The sequence below is a fragment of the Triturus cristatus genome, chromosome 7 (assembly GCF_964204655.1).
Source record: "Triturus cristatus chromosome 7, aTriCri1.1, whole genome shotgun sequence".
Taxonomy (NCBI): Eukaryota; Metazoa; Chordata; class Amphibia; order Caudata; family Salamandridae; genus Triturus; species Triturus cristatus.
In genome coordinates this window covers 1,780,383,736-1,780,407,486 of record NC_140590.1, presented here as the reverse complement: position 1 = coordinate 1,780,407,486, position 23,751 = coordinate 1,780,383,736, and the positions used below count along the sequence as shown (strand labels likewise).

Below are 23,751 nucleotides of genomic sequence, written 5' to 3'. Positions count from 1 at the left end.
TCACAATGATCGCATTTTGGTATCTTGTTCTCTACTTTAATCCCATGTTTACAAGGTTCATCGATAGGCTGTGATAGTTTAAGTAGCTCCTCTGCTGTATAAGTAATCCTATTTTGGGGCTTCAAACTGACAAGGGTTCTGGCCCCTGGGCCCGGTCTGGCGCGGACAGGCACAGAAGACTTGCCTTTGGCGCACCTGCGGCACATCGGCATTATGTAGTGTCCCTCCTCCTGACAACTAGCCCGCCAACCTCCCCAAAATGGCGGTCGTGTAGCATCCGACCGCGCAAATGCCTCACCTACACCCTGCAACACGCAGCGGCGTATGGGGCCGGCCGAAAACACCAGGACCCAGGAGTGAGCAGATCAGAGAAAATAGCAGCAAGTAAGCACACTGTGAGCTGTTTACAAACAGATCACAATCAATTTTCAAAATTGGTTATTAAAAACAAGCTTTGGTTTTAAAACAAGTAAACACAAATCTCACACTGGTAAAGGTAGCAGTGCATCCGCAAGTGCCCCCTTCCTCTACGAGACACAGCCTTTTTAGTCTCTACAGGAAGAGGAATCAATAAATTGGCAGAAGCATTTGAAGCACATTGGAACCACAGAGACTTGCAATGTTATGTTATGGAATTAATAGAGTGCATGAGTAACTCAAGGATGCCTTGGTGCTAGATTTAGACAATCAACAGACCAGTTACCCAAAAAAGGCTAGGTGTTCAAGGCCTTGTAGAAGGGAAATGGGTGATTTAGGGCCTGGAGATAGAAAGGGAGATAGAAGATCAGGGAGTAATTGTGGCAGTGCTGAATTTGAACTGACGGTTTCCGGTGCACAGACCAGCACCTAAATGTCATCACCGGCACCTCTGACAGTCTGCCAGATAGTGGCACTGTTTTTCTAATTTAGAGGTGAGCACAACAACATGGGTTTATTAATCTAATACATTAAACATGACTAATATTGATTCCTAACCCATTGTTATAGCATTGGGTAGCCAGGAAGAGTTAGAATTGTCACATTTGTAGGAGTGTGATGGTTAGTAGTTCAAAGATGATAAATGATGAAAGATGAAAGGCTATAAACCCAAAGGGGCATGAAGATTCCAAATCCAGTGAGTAGCTTCATGCCACTAGTACTTTGGTGTATACACTAATAAAACTGAGAGAATAATCCAAGAGCCACATTTACTGTTACTTAAAGCACACAAAATGTGAGCTAGTATCACTTTAGTTATCAAGAGATACTAGGAATGGACTCTTCAAAAGAACACATTGTAAAAATGTTGGGTGTTCAGTATAGCCAACAAACATGTAAATAATCTCCTCTGATCATATGTGTGTAAATAAGACTTTTGCATATTTATTGTTGCCAGGCTGGACTTCTACTGTTTTATGACCTAAGGAATATTCAGGTTTTAAGATCTTTTGTGGTCCCCTAACAATTTTAGAAATTGTGATAGTCTATGTTTTTGCTTGAATTTTATTACCTGATAGGTTTGATAAATACATAGTTCCTTATTCTCTCACTGACAAAGTTTATATATTTATTTTTTAACACCAATATGTGTCTCACTTGTCATTGTGCATTTTCAAAACAATCCTAGTACCTCGGAAGCACATACACTTGAGACAAATATTTTTATTTTTGGACATCTTGGAAATGTGCTTTCTTGCACCAGTAAAAATTTCCCTCTGGCAGGCACTATGCACAATAGGATACCTCCTAATGTACAAATACATAGACTATTATTTCAAAGTCCCTCGTGGATTAAAATCAAGAATGTCCAAAAACAGAGGGATTTAAATAAAATCTACTCCCATGTTAACTAGAGGGATTTGACCTGAATCTTTCCGCTGCTTATCATTCTATTGAGTACAATATATATGCTCCTGCAACATTTCCCTCATATTTAGCACAAGAAACAAAATGTACTTTCTGTAACTAATTTTCTACTCACAGTTTGGTTCGAACATACAAGATGGCAACGAAGATCTGGTTCATCACATCCTGGTCTATGCCTGTTCAAACTCCACTAACGTCACCATTGCCCCGGGGATATGTAATAACAATCCAGACTTTTATTCCTGTTCGGAGGTGATTGTTGGATGGGCTGTTGGTGGCAAGGTAAGTCAGTGAATGAACAACTGGGCTTGTGCAAGGTTTGTGGTCATTATTACACACACCATCGACTAATGGGGGGATTCTTTAACGGAGGAGGGTGATTCAATTCATCTATATCTCAGGCTCTCTCTGCAGTATTGGAGCTACAGGGTAGCTTTCCATGTGGTGCAACCATCACTTCCATTTTGATCGAACATCTTTTGTCTTTTGCATCACAATCATTTCCCTTGTTACTCAAAGTTCACCTCCACTCTTGTACCCTCTGAAACTCAACAGTAACATGCCCCATTACTCATCTCCCAAGTCCTGTTTTGTTCCACCCTCATAATAGCTTCCCAGGAGAATGATGTTTAATGAGATTCAGAACTGGTTGAATGGGCTAAACTCAGGCCATAGAAGGGTAGAAGAGGGACGGGGGAAAGAAAAGAAAAGTAGGGACATGTAAAAAAACAAGGATAGGAGAACAAAAGTGGGCACATGAAGTAGAAGAATGAAAACAGAAAGAAAGCGAATAGAGAAAAGGGAAAAAAGGGGACTGAAGAAGAATTTAGATTGAAAATAGAAAAAGTAAAGAATAAAAAAGAGGAATGAAGATGATCAATAAAGTTTACACCAAGTATCATTAGAATACAGAAAACTATAAGTAGAGCAAGATGGGTCACATATACATTTTCAGTTGAGACTTTTTTCTAATAATCAAAATAACATAAACATATAATCCTTTGTTTCTAATCTTAATTAAATAAAAGCTCGACCTTGAGTGCACAGTGACAAATGGAGATTTAATTGGTGCTAATGTTTTAGGACAGGAAACTATTTCAAAGAAAACTAGTGAGACTAGTGAGTCTTGGGATGTTACTGAGATCCCAACCACAGGATTGACTTGAGTTGACAATGATTCTCAGGAGACGAACCTTGTATTCTTTAGCAAAATACTAACCCAAGTCCTGTTGAGATACATATCTTTTGCTTGTACCTGATGTGCTCAGCCATCAATACTCATGTTGCTCACTATTCACTTTACCTTCTGTTCAACTATTTGTCAGATAAAATTACGCAATGCATCATAACCATAAAGTAAGGCCAGCGCATAGCTCGGAGAGATAACGACCCCAGGCAGTATTTACTTACGTAGGAGGCACAGTATCATCATTCAATATGGGTTCCCTTCATCACCAGAATTTGATAGGAGCTGCAACAATCCTTACTTTTCTTAGGATGCTTGGGGCCTTCTGGATTACACAGCTGGTATGAGGATGCCACTCTGTGTTTCAGTCAATATCTTTACCCCACACTGTGACCAAGTCATTTTGCAAGTCTGCAGGGTCCAGTCTGATTGGCTCAGAGCTGCTTACCACTTAGAATATCCAAAACATCCTCCCTCTTCACAGAGTAAAAGTATACAGAACGCTTCAGTTAATCTGATTGGATCGCATTCACCCTAGAGTTTAGGCCACTCATTATTTTCAGAAATCTGTTGACACTTTCAGTGGATAAAGCAGCCAGTGTATAAAAAGGCATGTATCATATAATAGGAAAGATGAGGAACGGTTGTACATCATTCAAGGTCTTGAAAGATCAGCATTATATTACCATATTCACATATCCACTCACAGTAAATGTGTTGGAGCACCCCATCAAGACCCAAAAAATCAGTACCATAGTGTAGAGAAAAACATTCTAAATTGATGGTGGCTATGTCATTGCCTCTAAAGCCAAGGCCTCAGAGGCAGCATGCCTCCTGCTATGTTTAAAGATGGAAGGAGAGGGGGAACAAATGTCTAGGAAGTGATTTTGCAGATGTGATCCCACCGGGTTCTTCAGATTTCAAATGGCTTCTACCCCAGACCTCACCTAGTCTGTAGATCCCAGTATAGTTCCAGTGTTTGAATCCATCCAGGGGCTCCAATTGGGAAAGTTAGAACCCTGCCAAAGAAGGGTTTCATGTGTCAACTGGCCTCCCCAGAATATCCACTTATGGTCCATATGCCCCACTTGCAGGTTGGCCTTCGTGACAGAAGGTAGCGAGTTTAGAACTCCAGATCTGAGTATGTTATGTGCAACGACCATTCAAACTGACCAGTTGCGACCTGTGGAAGGAGTCATTGCCCATACCAAGAAATCCTCTGTTATTGGAGTCAAGATGGGCCATGCAATAATAAATCTGCATGGTGGATATGCCCAGTCCACTATTGCAGACCACATGTAAGCACTTATCAACGTCTACCTTTGGTTGTTTGCCTACTCACACCACTTTCAAAACAGCACAAACCCTTTGAAGAAGCTGGATGGCACATTGTATAGTTTTGGAGTACATAATGCATCCTTGGCAGTGCAATCATTTTAAATAACATAGTTTTACCCAGCATAGGAAGAGGGAGAGTGTCACAGTTGCACAAGTTATTGCACAGTTTTAGCAGCGGGGAGATTATATTGAAGACCCAGCACAAATGCGAGCTCACCAAAACTTGCACACCCAGATAATTTAAAGTTGCCGCGCTTGACTCACCGCTGGGACTGCCACTCCATTGCCTAGGGCCCACTCCTCACCAAGATCATAATCTATTTATCCCAGTTGCCCACAATGCCAGACTACCCTTTGTAAAGTCAAAAAAATGTATGAACCACTGACTGCTCCACATGGGGTAGTGGAGAAAGAGAAGCATGTTGTGTGCATACTGTGCAAGTTCATCTCACCTGATCCCTAGTGGCTCAATTACCAACACCATAAAAGAACAAAATGGGGATCCATATTAAGAACCTTGTTAGTTTGTGAAGGGTTCTGACAGTCTACTGTTTATCCTTACACAGACTGGTTGGGCTGCAGCAAGACCACTATAAGACATTGAGAGACAATTTTCATTTTGAGTAGAACTTGATTTCCATTTTAATTAGTCCTGGTAAGTCTGTTAAGTTTGGACTCTTGAGGTTTCATGCATTTAAAATGGTTTTGAGTAGGGATTGATTAATAGAGATGGATTAGATACTGAAAGTTGTGAATTATTAATGGGAGTAGCGGATGTGTGTGTCTGTTAGATAAATTGGATAGAAAGGAGGAAAGATTTGAAAATGATTTTTGAGTGCTTAGTATGCAGATATATTTTGGAGGAGTCAGAGAGAGAATGAATGGGTAGAGTTTGAAGGTAAAGTAAGTTTTAAAAAAACTAAATAACAGAAATTAATATAAACAGGTATAGAGACATATCCACACCTATAAATTGATACTCATGCATAAATGTAAGGCAAGCTTCCACAGTTGTGGCACACATTGCAACAATCTTTTTTGCTTCCCCCACCCCCCACCCCCAACTCCCAATGACCTCCTTCTTCTCCAATGAATTGCCATATCCGAATAAACTGGATAGTCAATATCATTGATGGAGTCTAATATTGTATCCTCACTCAGAGGTCAATAGTTGATATTGCGACATCGCTAATGCTGGAGCGTAACACGGTATGAATTCACATAATTTGAGTGTTCTGTTTTTTTATTGATGAATCAATACATTCAAACCACCAGTATTTAACAGAAACAATGAATGACCGTCAACAACGTCATCATTTAACAATCGAGAAAGTGGTGATCACCTCACTAGGAGAGTGAATGTGGTCAATGCAGATGTGGGCAGTGTAACATTGGTATGGTTTATGAATTAAGTTAAAACGTTGATTTGACATAAACATATGGTGATCATAGTCAACAAATACCATATTGCAATGTAATTAACTGGTAGTGGTGGGTATAAATATCAAAAAGTGATAAGGGACTTCCACCCATGACAAAGACTGTTTAATCGAAACACATTGGCTGACAGGTTGTTTTACCATATCCAACATTAAATAAATGCTTTAAGACAAATTAATAGTGCTGTTTCCCCTTAATATATATAAACATGTCCTAGTCTATTACATAGTGTGATCAATGTTCAGTTATTAAAAGTATACTAGTGTATTGTTTTTAGGAGGAGATTGTGGAAACTGTGTAAATAGACAGAGCACACAATTAGGTGTGCATAGATGCATGCACATATGATCAATCAGTTCTTTTATATAAACTTGGCAAGACAAGAACTCCTTGCCTGTCTGGACCGAGAACATTTGTATTACTAGTGTTTTCTCAGTTATGCAGTCAACTCACATCGGGGGCATGTTTTCAAGCAAACTTTCCTGCATCTACTATACATTTAATTGGGATATTGTTCAATTTGTATATGTAAACATAGGTATTCTACTGTTAGACCTGTCAGTCTTAGGATAGTCTTCCCCCAAACTTTTTCCCTCACTTCCTCCATTTTTGCTGAACTCGTTTGCACTGGCCATAGGACTGAGTGCATTTTACCATTGCTAGCCCATGCTAAAGTTCTTGCGCTTCCTCCACTCATACATGGTTAAAGTGGCTTATATCCAATTAGCATATTGAATTAACGTGTAAATCCCTTGTAGAGTGGCATAAAATATATCCAGGGCCTTTAAATGAATTGCTAAAGGTGGGTATGCATCAATTATTGTGCCAACAACTTAAGTAGCATCTCAAAATATGTCCCAGGCCTGCCACTGCAGCTTGAATACAGTTTTAGGCTACCATGTTCACTTGGCATTTAAATCCCCTTGCAAAGTACTTAAGTCCCCTTTTATTTTATATAAGTCAACCCTTAGATAGGCTCTAGCTACCCCTTATGGCAGGGTGCCATGTGACTAAGAGGTTGGACATGTAAAGCTACGTTTTACATGTCCTGGTAGTGAAAAACTCCTAAATGTGTTTTTCACTACTGTGAGGCACACCCCTCCCATAGGATAACATTGGGAATTCCTTAATATATTTAATAAGCTGTAATCTCCAATTAAGAGCTGGTAGCTATATCATGTTTGGCAACTTGGGAATTGTGGTAAAGAGCCTTATTTATTGGTAAAGTCAGATGTTTAATCACAATTATACAAATGCCACTTTTAGAAAGTTGGCATTTTTCAGTCCTTAGCCCTATTGTGCACACAGCCTGCCCTGGGTCACATGATTTGGTGTAACTGACAGACTTTGTGAATGCTTCACAGACAGTCACACAATGGAGGGATTAGGTGTTCCTGGATGAGCCATCCTCTGACAGGATGGACGATGGAGCTGAGCACAGCCCTACTTACATCCGGATAGCCTGTGCTCTATCTTCATATTTAGGACCTCATGACCCCACATTGTTACTGCACCCAGCTTGGAGAGAGCTAGGGCAGATGAGCCAGGAACTTATAAGCACTTCAAAGCCAATGTCTGAAAGCTTCTCTCACCTTTCAGAATCAGGGCACCAGGGTATAAAGTAGGACCTCAGACACCAACTCTTGAGTATACTTCTGGACCTGTGGGTACTCTGCCAGGAGAAGGACTTCTGTGCTGCTGAAAGGCATGCCTCTTTGCTGGACTCCTGCTCTGAAGGAATTGTTGCCTTGGTGTACTGACCTGCTGCCATCTTGCCTGGGTGAGACAAGAACTGGACATGCAATTTCACCCTTGAACCCAGAATGTCTTCAAGGGCTAGCTGCAGTCCACGTTTCCCAAACTTTACTACACACTGTAAAAAACACTATCCTCTTCTGCTTACATTGCTTTGTAGCTAGATTTGCACTACATAATTCAAATTTTCACATATTGGTGTCAATTTATTTTAATTCAAATTGCCTTGTGTGTCACATTTACTGTTTTACAAATGAGGCATCAGTGTCTAAAAGATTATTTTGAACATCAGTAACATGGCCAGCTTATTCCCTGTCTCTATTTTGTTATAATGATTTATTTTCTTCCTTGCCAGGCATTCACATTCCCCAGCAATGCTGGAATCCCGCTAGGTAAAGGTGTCGCTCCAACCTATGTCCGACTAGAAATCCACTATAACAACGTAAAGTTACAAAGCGGTAGGTGCTCGGGTGTGGGTACCATCACTTTCTTTCACTTCAAGTGTGCATGTTCTATTTGAGCAAGTATATTCCTTGGGATCACAGATGTTGCTTCTTTTATAGGCTTCTTAATTCCTGGGTATTGAGTTCAACACTCCATGATTGTAACAGTACTCATGTACAGGGTAATCTACTGCATTTTCTTGCAACTAAGTGAAAAATGATAATGTGTCCAATTAGGAAAAAGATGCAAAAACAAATACATAACTAAACAGATAGACAATACAATCAAATGACTTTTATCAACTTGAAGCAGTACATCAAAAGTAATATTAATTTGAGGCAAACTTTATTTTTGATATTTTAAATTATTGTAATTGCTATGTATGAAATTATGGTGCCTCCTATATTGGAGATATTTTTCACAGTTTCCGTCACTATTTCCTTTTCTTTTATATATTGCAGTCCCAAAGTCCTCCATTAAAAAACACCTTGACATGTTTAAGGTAAAAGGACCCTCTTCTGGCTTTCAGATAAACTGGTCAAAGAAGACATATTTCTCTCTTACTGAGGTTTCTTCATTTCCACTATTCAACTGTCCATTTCTGAAATTTAGACAGTGCTTTCATTATCTTAGCATACATATATCCAAGGAGAAGGAATGTTTCAAAGGACATAATCTAATGTTGGAAGTGACATGATGGAGGGTAGATATGGTGCACAGGAGGGCCCTTACATTGACCCTGTGAATGTGTGCAGCATTGTGAAATATGGTTATCCTGGTGCCATTCACTAAGCGTTGCCTATGATTAAGTCAGTCACCTTTAATGTAAAAGATGAACCAGTAAAATATATAGCTAGGTGCGGGTATCATATTATGTATTCTGCCATCTGTATCAGTAGATCTATGGATGACAAACAAAAAGAAATTCACTATATAAATACAGGTTGACCTGGAACCTGCTGCTTTTTTCTTAGGTCTATTTGGTAATGTTTGGGTACTGAATTTGTCAGCAGAAGTTCAAGATCTGAAATGTAGGAAAGTCATCACCTAAAATGTGGCATAAATTTGGGCGTATCAGTACCCTTCAACCTGTCCAGTTATCCAGCCCTCTTAAGTTTTAATCTCTTGGCATGGTCTGAAAATGAGAAATATTCATGCTCAAGTAGGCAATTGCACCAGCCTTTGCTTCTAGTTGTTCCTCTATCCTTCCTAATATCTACCACATGGCTGTTATTTGAGAATGAGCAATACTGATTTTAAACCCTTTTGTGAAATTTGCTGCATGAGCCTATAAAGTGCTTTTCATAGTTTGCCTTACTTGCTTTGATCTACTTCTGAAAAGAGACATTGCCCACAGTCTTTAGTGTGAACAGACCAAAGAATATTTGTGCCAAATCTTTAATGCTAGCATCCGCTGCAGATTTCTGTTAATTGAGTGACGGTGCCATAGTTTCTGCATGTTGAGGCCTACCAAAAAAGTGGACACTCATCCAGATTTAACAGATTCAACAATTTCAATGTTTTAAAGACATTTGAATGATTCCTCATCTTCCTCTGCATTATCTTAGTAGGAGCATACATTGATGTTGAGAACCTAGAATTGCTTACACAAAGGAAGGTCTCCAAGAGAATAAGTAATGACCTTGGCCACGTGATTACAATCAGAGTCCATGGCCATGTTTTTAACCAATTCTTGAACTGCGCCCATCACTTGGTGGTTTTTCTATTTATATGATATTATAATAGGCTTTCGTACTCCTGTCTCAATATTTGAAGAAAATTGATTAACTCTTCATCTTGCTGTTGAAGGTCACCTAATAGAAATCATACTGTACAAGGAAGTGGTGCCTTGGTGGCTTTGACCTGCCCAAATTTGTTTTAATTTACTTGTTTCTTAAAGCAACTTTTATAAAGGCAGGCCTGTTGAGTGCAATTAGACAGAGAAACCAGGTGGCACTGACAGCTCTTGTTGTTAGACAACTCCAGTTCATGACTCTGGCATGGACTTCAGTCATCTCAGGATCATGGATACTAAGATGATTCAATTGAGTCCAAAAAGGAACAAAGTGGGGAGTAGAGATGTACCACTCAGCATGAGTGGTGGAGGTGGATACATCCTTCCGGGCTTAAGTTTGTAAACATAGTGATCCACCCACTGGTGTATATATACTTCAGGTCCTCCCAAATTAGGTATGTAGCCCCACAATGGTGGAAGATACACATTAGTTGTTTAAATACCCCTCACACACCAAAAGGGCCCTTGGTGTCATGCTTCATCATAGGGGACTTCCCGCCCCTCTACGGGACGGGGCATGCTGCGACCTACGTTTGCGCGGGAACACTGTTGTTGTGAGACAACTATGTGTCGTGTAGGGGTGTGAGAGGAAGGGTCGAGAGTGAGTGGGGGAGTGAATTAAAAGATACCTGGCTCGATGGTCTAAAAAATGTAATATACCTTTGAGCTGGTATCAATAAAAGGTGGGGAAGGAGGTGCGTATGCCTCAATGGACTATACCTCCCATATCTGCCGACATGTTTCGAAGCCCCCCAAGCTTCTTCTTCAGGACCTTAAGGATCCCTTCCTATACTCACAGTGATGTGTTGGATAGTCACAAATGTATGGTGTAAGAAAGATCATATAAGCAGGGGAATTAACTGCATGGAGTTATAAAGCCTCAATCGGTCTGTAGTCATTTCAACCTGCAAAAAACATTAAGGAAAAAGGAAAACGTATTTTACAAGCTATATGCTGTACCCATTGTGAGCATTGGTGACCTGTAAAAAATAGTGATATAGGATATCATTACCATTGTTTTAGTGCAATGAAGTGTCCTAGTGTGAAAGAAAAGGACGATAACAAAACAAAGCATACACAAAACATAAAGCACACACTCTATTAAAAATGGACTTCTATAGATGAGCCCATGTCATTTCTAGGCACATATTATAGCGCTATGATGGTGTTGGAAAAGTCAGGCACTTGACCTACGTACCAAACTCATGAAACATAAATATCCAGACAAGATAATTGACAAGGCCATGAAAAGGGCAAAGAACAATAACAGGGAAGCCCTGTTAGAAGATAAAACTATCACACAGGTTGAAGAAAGACCCATATGTTAGACAACATACAACACACATTCCAACCAAATCACCAAAATTGTGAACAAACACTAGACTTCTTAATTGCTGCCATCTAAACATTGCGAAACCAATGTTTGCACACAAAAGGGGAAGAAATCTCAAGGATATGCTCGTTCATACCAGACCTAAGAGAACACCTACATCTAAACTAAGGGGTACGCTACCACCAGTACAGGGACACCACCCGTGTGGTAACTGTAGTACGTGCCATCTTACAAGCAGAAGCAGGCACATTAAATTCAGGAATGGCAGTGAGTGGGACCAAAGAAGTTTCACAAACTGCAACAGTAGGAATGTAGTGTACATGATCACATGTCCATGTGGCCTGGAATATATAGGCATGACTACTAGACCCATTAAAGTACGCATAGGTGAGCACAGGAGTAATATCCGATGCAGGAGGAGTACAACAAAGATGTCAACACACTATCTGAATACCACACACGGGGTGGAGGATTTACAATGTACTGTGATTGAACAACTTGAAGGGGAAAATGGCCTTTTTGAGAAGGAACAACGGTGGGTTTTCCGTCTTGGAACACACATCCTCAGACTCAACGATGAGATACCGTGGAACCAGCTCCTTTCATGAGTCTGAAATGTGACTTAGAGATACAGCCATTGATGCGTCCCACTGATACTGTGGTCACTACATTCTCTCCCACTGTGGTTTTTGAGATACCTGTGGTTTACCATTCAATGGCAGAACATTAGGGGTACATGTATATTTCTCTTGGTCCAGAGAAGCCCTCTCACAAACAGTAACAATCATGGATTTATTTTTATATTTATTTTTATTTTTATTTGCTTTAACATCACTTGGGCGGGGCTATCTTGTACACCGCACTGGACATTCTACGTCAAGAATAATGGAGCATCCTGTCCTTAGGTCAGGATTCCTGCCCATGTTATGAATGACAGTTACTTTACCGGCCATACTTGAGGGTGGTTGTAACCAACAGGCCCGCATGTCATGGCTTTACATTTAGCTTTCTTTTCATAATAACCACCACATGTATGGGCATTGTTATTTTACATCGCTGGTAGTTTCTAAACACCAGCAATGACAAATCTCGGAATCCCCTCTCACGCCCCAATCCGGGGTACATCGAGCAAAATCAAACATTTTATTAATATTATTTCATTTTACTTTTTTATATTTTTGTATTATCTCTTTATAATTGTTTTCTTTAGACCCGCACTCGTAACTATGGTGTGCGGTAATAGTAGCATGGCATACTTCTCTATATTTGTTTATCTTGTAAAAAGGTATTACCACCCGAACATGGCTGTTTATATTTAGCACTTCCGGTTCACCCAAGGCAGTATCAGCGACTCACGCATCCGCGTGCAGACGCTGTCATCTCTGTTCCGTGTGAACATCACAATCTCCAAGCAAACTACCATTTTTTGAACGTTCACTCAATACGGGCACACTCTTGACTATTATCTTTCCAAGTGTTTTGTATTTTTGCCCATGTACACGATCGCTTCCTCACTTCCGTTTCCGGTTCAATAGAGCCAGAATCAGCGCGAACCGCGCACGCTCAAACACAGGTGTTGCCGGTTCCACGCGGCCGTGATTGAGGCGGCAACCCCAATTAGCAACCACATTTAAACCCGACCCTGAATACGACTCATTTACCAAGCGGAGCCATTCAGGGAGGTTGTACAAGGCAGGGCACTGACCCAGGAGTTGTAAGTACGGCATAGCCGACAGGAACCACATGCTTACAAGAATATCTCCATGAAATACCTCGCTGGTAACTACCTCCCAGGTAAAACGCATTTCTTCTCTTAGATAGCCTATTAGGCACTCCCTCCACCCGTCCAGAGGCTCATGGTGAAAAATCCTATAAAATTTCAAGTAGGTTGTCCGGCTTGTCCAACACCATCATAGCGCTATAATATGTGCATAGAAATGACATGGGCCAAGGGGGTCTAGATTTTCCGGATTTCAAACTATACTTCTGGGCATCTTTTTTTAAGCGGCTACGAAGTTTAATACACCCCGTAGGATGTAACACACCTTTTTTCTTTAAGTTTATGCTTGGTAAGGAATATGAAATGTTTCTGTTCAGAATCAACGATCCAAACTATTTCAAGAGGGTCAGATTCAATGTCGCACGAGATGTTGCTAATATATGGCTTGCAATTATTTCTAACTGTAATACATCATTTTACCACGATAAATTGCCCATATGGGGCAACCCAGGTTTGCCAGAAATTTATCAGGATATGGAGGGTAAACGATGGGCTAGCCTGGGCATAAAACACTTGGGTGAAATATATGATCAAAATGGGTTTATGACTTTTGAGAAAATACAGATTATATATAAGATAACGCCAGGCATGCAATTTAAATATTTTCAAATTCGAGATTATTTTATTCGCAGCATGCAATTGACAAATATCTCAGGCTCGGTTATATGGGACTATATGCATAAGGATAACTTAAAATCAATAATCAGCGCTGGCTATGAAATCTTATGCACATTTAAGCCAGATGACTGTCACAGATTAGCTGAGCGCTTAGGACATAGCGCAGGGGCATCAGTGACAGCTAACACCATATCACGTGCTTTCTCTAGGCTTAACAATTCTGTATACTCTTCTAACCTTAGGATACAACAATTCAGAACAATTTGTCAATTATATTATACTCCAGAAAGGATATCAAAATGGTCTCCCCATGGTTCTTTTAGCGAGCGTACAAAATGCCCAAAATGCAATCTACAGGCTGCTGATCTAAAACATATGTTTTTTTTATGTCCTGCATTAGAGAATTTTTGGTCAACGATAACTGATCTGATTTCTCAAAAATTAGGGAGTGCTGTGACGGTCTCAGTAATAGAGGTATTAGTTGGAGCCCAGAGTATTACAAGCAGCTATGCGGATTTAATTTCAATACTATTGGTTAGCGCAAGATTAACAATCGCTCGTGCATGGATCTTACCCACACCTCCATCGACTATAGAATGGTGGGGATTAGTTAAAGAAACATACGATATGGAATTAGCACTGGCAAAAACGAGAGGGACGAAGGCACGCTGTAAATTAAATAAGATATGGGGTGTACTATTCTGAAAGGTTCAAGGCATAATATGTAAGGGAGGGGAGGGGGGGAGGAGGAGGGGAGGGGGAGAAGGAAAAGAAAAAAGAAACCCCCCCCTTTTTTTTTTTTTCTTCTCTTTCCTTCTTTTTTTTCCTCTTTCTTTCTCCCTTTCTCTTCTGCAATAAGGGCTAACAGACATATATGTAGACATGAAGAACAAGATATTTATAGAACTGATATACTTACCTGTTCCAATGTTTGTATTTATCTGCTTACAATTTATCGAATTGTATAATATGTAATAATTTTTTTTTTCTCCTTCATGTTGGCAATAAAGAAATTTCAAAAAAAAAGAAAAAAGAAATGACATGGGCTCATCTATAGAAATCCATTTTTAATAGAGTGTGTGCTTTATGTTTTGTGTATGCTTTGTTTTGTTATCGTCCTTTTCTTTCACACTAGGACACTTCATTGCACTAAAACAATGGTAATGATATCCTATATCACTATTTTTTACAGGTCACCAATGCTCACAATGGGTACAGCATATAGCTTGTAAAATACGTTTTCCTTTTTCCTTAATGTTTTTTGCAGGTTGAAATGACTACAGACCGATTGAGGCTTTATAACTCCATGCAGTTAATTCCCCTGCTTATATGATCTTTCTTACACCATACATTTGTGACTATCCAACACATCACTGTGAGTATAGGAAGGGATCCTTAAGGTCGTGAAGAAGAAGCTTGGGGAGCCTCGAAACATGTTGGCAGATATGGGGGATATAGTCCATTGAGGCATGCGCACCTCCTTCCCCACCTTTTATTGATACCAGCTCAAAGGTATATTACATTTTTTAGACCATCGAGCCAGGTATCTTTTAATTCACTCTCCCACTCACTCTCGACCCTTCCTCTCACACCCCTACATGACACATAGTTGTCTCACAACAACAGTGTTCCTGCGCAAACGTAGGTCGCAGCATGCCCCGTCCCGTAGAGGGGCAGGAAGTCCCCTATGATGAAGCATGACACCAAGGGCCCTTTTGGTGTGTGATGGGTATTTAAACAACAATTCAATTGAGTCACCTTGCCCTGGTACCTTGCAGAGCAGAATAAGAATTAACGTTTGCATGCTAACTGTGGTGACCCAGTAGAAAATATTAATTAAGTGTAAAAAGCAATTTCAAGAAGAACATTAAAACTTGACAGAGGATACCACCTGAACACAAGAAAATCAAAGATCTTTTGCCCTACTTATCCAGCAATCGCTCAAAGGCATCCCGGCAATAACAAAAATATCAGTTAAATGAAAAGGCCATGTTGATAAAGGTTTTCCTACTGGTTCAGGGCTCAGGAGCTCCTGAATGGAGCATGTTCATTATTTTTCACTGAAAGCACTAATAGACACAACCAGAAACTTACAAACAATCATAAATCAATGCTTCTATTGAGATGTCACTGTACAGCAACATTAATCTGAAAAATAACCTTATTCTGTATGTCTATACGTAGAACATGCAACATAAATCCAATGTAAGTCAAACTTGGGCCTTAACCCTAGAAAAGCTAAATACTCACATATCAATAAACATCACTCTGGACAATAGTGGGCTCTTGCATTACAAATTTAAATTAGATTCATAAACATCCATCTCTACCGGGTGTTCTGCTCAATGTTTATATTGTAGTTTATATTACTGTCATGGTACAACTGAAACAAGGAGACGATCCCCCAAACAGGTTTCTGGTTGGAAACCTGCCCATCAGCAGAAGTGGGCTAATGACAGGGAATACTCTAAAGGCCCAAGGGCAAATGGTCTGTAAAGAGCGATGTACCCCACTTTTCCAACCAACTAAGGGTTAAAGGTATTGTGTATACATGACTTAATATGGGAACTTCAAATATGTAGCCATCTAATTGATCTGACATTATAGATAGCAGAGGCCTCGGTATGAAACTCTGACCTTAAAATCGGTCCAGGTATTTTATAATCAAAGCAGTACCTGCATGATGTTGTAGAGAAATAAAAGAGCTTCTGAGCTCAGACATACTCAGCCTAGCCAGCTACACAATTATCTGCATGAGGAGGGCCCCTGTGTTTTTGGGTTCCATGGAGCTATGGCAAAGACAGAGGTACAGAAGGAAATTTGTTGCAAAAGGGAAAGTGCCTACATATTTGTCCATGCCAGAAAGAGAGAGGGCCTGAGTTTTGGGAAGTGCTTAAGCATACACCCTAGATATTGTTCTAAGTGTTCTAACGTGCAAACATGAGGAGGGCTTGCTATGGCAGACATCAGAAAGTGATATTAGAGTTATAGCATTATAAAATGTGCATCTACTTTGACAATAGTTCAAATAAACAAGGATGTTGTTAGAGCAATCCTAGGAAAATGGACTCCTCAAAAAATATTTATATGTATTATTTTAAGATGTTTGAGGCCCCTCTAAGGTTTCTGCTGCACAATATCCCATTAGGTCCACTTGGAGTGTTTCTTCCAGATGTAAAAGTTAAAAATGCTGCCTCATATGCTCATCTGCTGCATGTTTAGACTGGCATGTCCCTTGAATAGTACATTAGGAGACCAGACAAAAAAACTTCTTTATCGCTGGCAGGGGTAGAGACAACTTTTGAGGGGGTTGGCATGAACATTGGACTTTACTTCTAGATTTTATTGGGTGGGTGCAGCCCATGCTCGAGGATAACTAGATGCAATGCCCTACTGGAGTATTACTTCTAACAGATAGCAAGAGCATCATTTCCTTTGTACAATTAGGCTTTCAAAGAATGTTTCATGTAATAGAGGGCCATATCTTCAGGTCACTTGACAGACATGAACTATGAGTGGTGATTAATCTAGAGGCATGCTACTTCTTGATCCTCTGGCTGTGTTGAGGTGTTTTAGGAATTCCTTCGACTTGAAGAGTTTGAAGAGGATATCCAGATGGTATTGGCTCCCCTTCTACCATTCCAATTACACCTAACCAAAGAAGGGTAAAGAATTTAATTTATTTTATTTACTTTTTTGCCAGCCTGCGAGGGAGCTTCTGTGTTGTGAGAGAAGGTTAGGCTCATAACCCCAGAAGGCCCACAAAAGACATATTCTGTGGACAGGCAGCAGGATCCTGAAATGTGCAATACAAAAGGAATTGATAATGGCATTGGATGCACGTAAAAACCTTTTTTAAACACTTCATATTACAAAAGAATTTTCTGAATTAGCACAGTATAACCCATTTGGATTGTCTAATCTTTGAAGCACAGTGACTTTTCAGGTTAAATCACCTTCCATACAAAGTATTGGAGAAGTCAACTACCATAATGATCTGGGATGAAAAACAATTTTTATTCCCACTTTGAGAGCTTTGGGGAGTATGGTGAGGTTTTTCATTACTTTCTACACTGAGCAGAAATGAAGCTCCAGTAGAGACCACTGCTCTTACAATCTGGCACCTGAATGGCAAGGCCGCTCTTCTCACTGGTTAGCTCATACCGCCATTCTTTTTCTATGTGACAGATTGATAAGTGCATTATATCATGACATGTTACAGCACGCCTGCACACCTGGGGAATATTGTATGTGAGATAGGATGCAAATGAATTATAAAGGAAAAGTAGGCAAGAAATTGCAAATAGGACTGTTCCAAAGTAATTTCGTGAACTTCAGTAAACGATGATACATAAAATGTAGAATAGAGAAAGTACTAATGCTTTTTAGCTCAACCCTTACAGATGTGTGACAGCTACAGGGTTTTTTCAAGTTTAAGTTAACTCTGTGATATTAGTTTAAGGTTTCTGGTTTTAGGACCCCAGCTGGTTCTGCCATTAGAAACGTGGTGCTTCTTCCACCTCTAAGTGAGATTTGTAAAGTGGGAGTTTGGCAAGGCATGATACTTATCCAGTTACCCCCCAAAAATACATACAATTTAGAAAACTATCAATTCATCATATGCACATGTTGATTATACAGTAAAAACGTACACTTTAGACCTTATCGCAGTTGGAGAGAGTGTTTAGGGATAAAACAGTAAGATTGTACGCTTACACTGTGTTCTATACATATATCACATGGTGGTGGTTTTTACTGTGTACGTATAGATAGATCAGTGTTTCCATGCAAAAACATTTTTTGTTTCGCTAATAACGTTAGCACGATTCAAAGTGTCTTGATGAAACTTTTCAAAAACAAAGCTCATCCACTTTAGCTCCTTTCTAGAATGTTTCACACTGATTCATAAAGCAAGGACTAAGAAAAAGGGTGGGTGCCAAAATGTTGATTTCCCATGTCCATCCTGATATAGAATACATTTTGCTCTCCAATACAGAAGGAAAGACTGACTGGAATTACCACATTTGGCAAACATTTTGAACTTTACTCAGTAAGCATGTTTTGTGTGATTTTTATGTAAATAGGTTGAGCTGTTTAAGAAATTGAAGTTCAGAGAGGGTTCTGTTTGGGCATGAAGGGGAGAACATTTCACAAAAGCTTATTTATATATGGACAGTTAGTGCCACAGTAAACCATTGATGTAAGAAAGGTTAATAAAACAGAGCCCTGTAATTGACAGAGGGAGCTTTTTCTCCCTTCAGTCATTTAATTGTTGCAGTGTGGATGCTAGTACTATGTTACTGAATTATCTGATTGGCTGGTTACAACTCTGAACAAATTGTTGCATCTGTCATTACAGAACTCAGGGACTCATTCCCACAGTTCTAATAAACAATATGAAAAAGGCCACAAGGGCGCAGTTTTTTTAAAAGTTGAAGTTAACTTTGTGATATTCATTTAAGGTGTCTGATTTTACCACCACTGCTGGTTCTGCTTACAGAAACCTGGCACTTCTGCTACCTCTAATTGAGATGTGTGAAGTGCGAGTTTGGCAGAGCAGGATACTCATAAAGATTCTGGAAATAAACACAATTAAAAAAACATGCAATTGATCATATAAACATGCAGATAATACCGTAAATACCTTAGACTTTAGACCTTACAGTGGTTGAAGTGTTCGTGGATAAAATAGAAATATCTTAAGCAGTTATACCTATTGTTGAAGGTGAAAAAATAACATGGTGACAATGTTCCTCACTGTATCCTGTGTTGTTTGTGTATTTACCTCACTTGTTCCTCTACTGAAAACCCCTCATTTAGTAGTTGGCAGTAAATATTTGAATGTACAGCTCACTTGTACCCTTACACTATGTACTATATATCTATATCACTGGTGATCATCACTGTGTAGGTATGGAAAGGTCGCTGTTTCCATGCAAAGAACACTTTTTGTTTTTTTAATAACTTAAGCACCATTCCAATAATCCTGACCAAACTTCCTAAAAACGTAGTTTATCAACTGTACTCCTTTCAACAAAGTTTCATGCTGCTCCATCAATCAGGAACTAAGAAAAAGGGTGGGTTCCACTATGCTGATGTCCCATATTAATACTGATATGGAATTTGTTCTCCAATATAGAAAACCAAAGTGATTGGAATTACAACATTTGGAAAAAAGTTAGAACTTTTCTCAAAAAGCATGTTTTTGTGATTTGATGTCAAAAATTTCAGCTGTTTTTAAGGTAATAGAGTTTAAAGAGGGGCTCTATTTGGGCATCAAGGGGTGAACGCTCACAAAAGCTTAGCCATATTTGGACATTTTGTGCCACAAGAGAACAGCGATATCTGAAAAGTTAATAAAGCAGGGCCCTGTGACTCATAGAGGGAGCTTTTTCTCCCGTCTGTCATTTCAGTATTGCCTTATGGATGCCAGTACCATTGAATACTCTGATTGGCTGGCTGCAACTCTGAACAAAATGTTGCATACATCATTATAGAACTTTGGAACATATTCCCAGAGTCCCAATAAACATGTTTGAAAAAGGCCATAAGGGGGCTAGTTGTATATAGCTTTTTTTTCTGTGAAATTCAGTTTTTTTAACATAAGCTAAGATTTTCTTTCGATACATAACTATAACATCACTTTACCCCTCTCAGTCCTTTTCTCTCTTTCAGTCTCTCCCCCTCTTTCTCTTTATAAGTGTATATGTATGTGTGTGCATTCACATATATAAACATTCAAAATAAATTAATTAAATATAAATACAACTTAAAAGAGTACAACATATTGCCATTTAAAAACTGAAGTGTAATATTAAAAATAACTGCATAAATACAAATAATGATAGCCCAACATTGTGGTAGTCATAACAGACATACAGCCTGTTAAGGGCATTGAGTGTCCACCTGAACTCTGAAAGATATGCTATTACCGTATTAAAAATGTTTTATTAATAGATGTATTGTGTGTCTCTTTTCCTCAAGGGCGGACTGACAGCTCTGGCATCCGGCTGTATTACACCCCAGTACTAAGGGAGCATGATATTGGTGTACTGTCAACGGGGCTTATTGCACAAGCTTTAAGCTTTATCCCTCCAGGGGCAAAATCATTCAACCTTTACTCACTGTGCAAAACTGATCTATTCAATAAGGTGAATAATTATTATGCATTTATTTAGACAGCCTGTTGTTTAGCCTGAATATATATGATAATGTACATGTGAACTGGAATTCTGAAGCCCCCATTGCACTTTGGAATCACTGAAGCAAGAAGAACCACAGTGTCAATTTGCACTTTAAAACAATGTGTAAGAGGCACACGCCTACACCCATATTTTAAGTGTGACATTCAATTAGCTTCTCACTACACTTTGCTTTCATTTGTTTGCCGTGTTTATGTGTACCAGTTGGTTGTGAGTAACGATAACCATTAGTCTTAATGGAGGCAATTTCTAACTGGTGGCAGAGGTCATTGGTTTGCAGACCAGCGATTTATAGAAACCAGTCATGAGTGAGGGGTTGTCATGGCTAGTATAGAATTTACCATCGCGTCCATATGTTTCTATTTATTATACTAAGCTCTTTCACTAGTTGTGTGCCTGCTGGTGTCCGTATTAATGGTTGAGTGAAGCACGATCTTGCTAGCCCACTAATTCAGTTGTGTGGCCGTCATACAGGAAGTGACTTTTGACTTCATACTTTGTACAGATAATTTGTCTCTGTGGGTCAGTTGGATGACTTTTGATTTCAAGTCAGGTTAAACAATCATATTGCGAGTGGTGTCATCCTCTCAAACAGCATTATGTATCAAGAGCCTTTACGAAGTAGGAGTCCTCTTCTTTGAGTTTACAAAGTGTAGGAATCTTGCTCTATATATACTAGACCAAAACGAGGGATAGTGTGTAAAGGGTCCAGGTGACCCCAGAGGAAGGCAGAGGTTAAAGTTAGATAGAACCTTACTCTCTATTTGTGGTAGAGTGTTCAAGCAGTAAGGCAGTATCAGAGGACAGTGTTAAGCATTTGATGTACACACTTAGTGAGCAAATGAATTCACACACTCAAGGACTGAACTCTAGACCAATTGTTTTTGTATAAAAAATATACTGTTTTATTTTTAGAACCAAGCAAGTCTGGCACAGGTAAGCATTAAATATTTTACAGTAATAAGTGGCTGAATGTAGAATAGTTTGAAAATGCAATAGGACTTGTACTTTGTTTGATTTACAGTAGATGCAGTAGGTTGCAATACTTAGCAAATACAGTACATTGAAATGAATGGGCTTTTTCAGTAAATTACAGGTAAGTTACTTTTTTACGTTACTTTTCTAACTCAGTGCTGGATGCCTAGATTCAGCACTGGGACATTTCCTGAAAACAGGTAAGTAAATACGCTTTGGTTATTCGTGCGATTTTTAAAGAATATTTTTAGATTTCAAAACTCCACACTTAAAAATGTTTGGGAAGAAAATTGTCAATGTTATCCTATAGAGGAAAAACAGGTTATCGGTTCACAGGTAAGATATCAACTGTGGGATTTAAGGTTCTGGGGTAAGACTCAGGGGTCCCCCAGGGTCAGTGATGCACTCTTGTTACACCCTTAGCAGCACTAGGGCAGCCGGGTGCAGAGTATTCAGGCCCAATGTTATCCAATGGGCGATATGGGGCCTCCGGTTGGTGGCTTCTGGCAAGCAGGTCACTGGGTTGTGGGAGCAAAGCTCCCAGGGTTTTAGTCAGGGCAAATGAGGAAACAAAGTATCACAAAAGGTGCATGCTCAGCCCACTGAGGCGGCCGGGTGAAGAGTGCTGTTTCGACGTCGGGCGCCCTGTTGTTTTATATGGAGATCCTCCGGTTTGCAAAAGCACTACAGGCAGGGAGACAAAGGACTTCTGGGTGCAACCACCACTTCGAGAGGTAAGTTGGGAAGTTAAGGCTTGGTTAGACACCATTGGTTTGGGCACACAAGGCTGTGGGGCGTCGGGTGCAGGGGTGCTTTTTGGGGGTCAGATCTTCTTACCAGCTCCTGGTCACCTTTAGGGCGGCCTTCTGGATTTAGACTGCAGGCGTCAGTTGGAGGCTTGAGGCAGGTCAGGGGTCGCCGGATCTCAGTTCAGGATGCCCGGGGTGACCTCCTCGTGCTGTTTTTCCACTTGAGCTCTGGCCGGGTTGGGCGGGGGCAGAGTGGCCTGAATTTGCGTTTTCTGGCTGCTACCAGGGGTTGCTGTTGAACAAATCCAGTGTTCACGGGAGAAGCAGTCTTTGGAAGTGAAGGCAGGCAGGTCCTCCAGAGTTTTCGAGGTTGCTAGCTGCAGGTCACACCGGGATTTCGCAGGAGCAGGTTCGAGGGGAGACAGGCCTGTAGGGCTGGGGCCATATCAGTTGGCGTCTTCCTCTTGTTAGCTGGCTGCACGGCTGTTCGGTCCTTCTTCTTCTTTTCTTCTTGTTGTTTCTGGATCTAAGGAAGCAAGGTTCAGGGTGCCCCCTAAATACTAGATTTAGGGGCGTTGCAGGTAGGTAAAGGGCAGGGACCAATGGGTGCCTTCCCTGCAATGGGTACACCCCTTTCGTGCCACCCTCCTGTGGGAGGGGGGCAGACGCCTGTCCCTGGTTGGTTGGTTGCCCCCATCCTCAAGATAGAAGGGACTCAGAGTTGTGCTTCACCTCGCTTCCCCCACCTGAGGGATGGAGTAGGCAGAGGTGGGCACACCTCTTTCCTGCACTTGTTTTTCCCACCGGATCTCCTGCCCAAAGTGGAGAGTAGAACCAGTGGGGACCAGTTGCTGAAAGTTGCAAATGGTCTGGGGAGGCTCACAAAGGCGGCATGCCTTTGAAGCTTCCCCTTCGTGAACCCTGCCCATCCTTGGCGCCTCGTTCCAGGATTTGCCTTTTTTCAGGCCCCCAAGAGCAACAGGCTCTCGACCCAGGGGTCCAGAAACATGTCTGTTGGTGGCAGCCTAAGCAGCCACCCAGTCGGGTCACTAGAAGCTGGTCGAGCTCTGTTGTGCATTTTATATTAAAACACACACTGGCATCAGTGTAGGTTTAATGTGCTGAGTAGTTTCATACCAAACTTCTCAATTTTCAGTTTAGACAGCATGGTGCTGTGGAGTTCATAATGACAAACTCCCAGCACCATATACTCCTAATGGCAGCACTGCACTTACAATGCCCAGGAATGGACTTGGGCACTGTAGGGGTACAGGGCTCATGCACCAGTACC

The 23,751-nt window shown here is 40.4% G+C and overlaps 1 protein-coding gene across 1 annotated transcript in view; it reads left to right on the top strand.

The window, feature by feature from the left end:
- The window catches only part of LOC146813094 (putative DBH-like monooxygenase protein 2), a 156,871-nt gene that overhangs the window by 50,418 nt on the left and 82,702 nt on the right, over positions 1–23,751 (top strand). Inside the window, exons 5-7 of the mRNA XM_085620072.1 lie at positions 1,963–2,127; positions 7,920–8,022; positions 20,519–20,685. Of these exons, the coding sequence (XP_085476198.1) occupies positions 1,963–2,127; positions 7,920–8,022; positions 20,519–20,685 (435 nt within the window). The remainder of the gene's footprint in view (positions 1–1,962; positions 2,128–7,919; positions 8,023–20,518; positions 20,686–23,751) is intronic.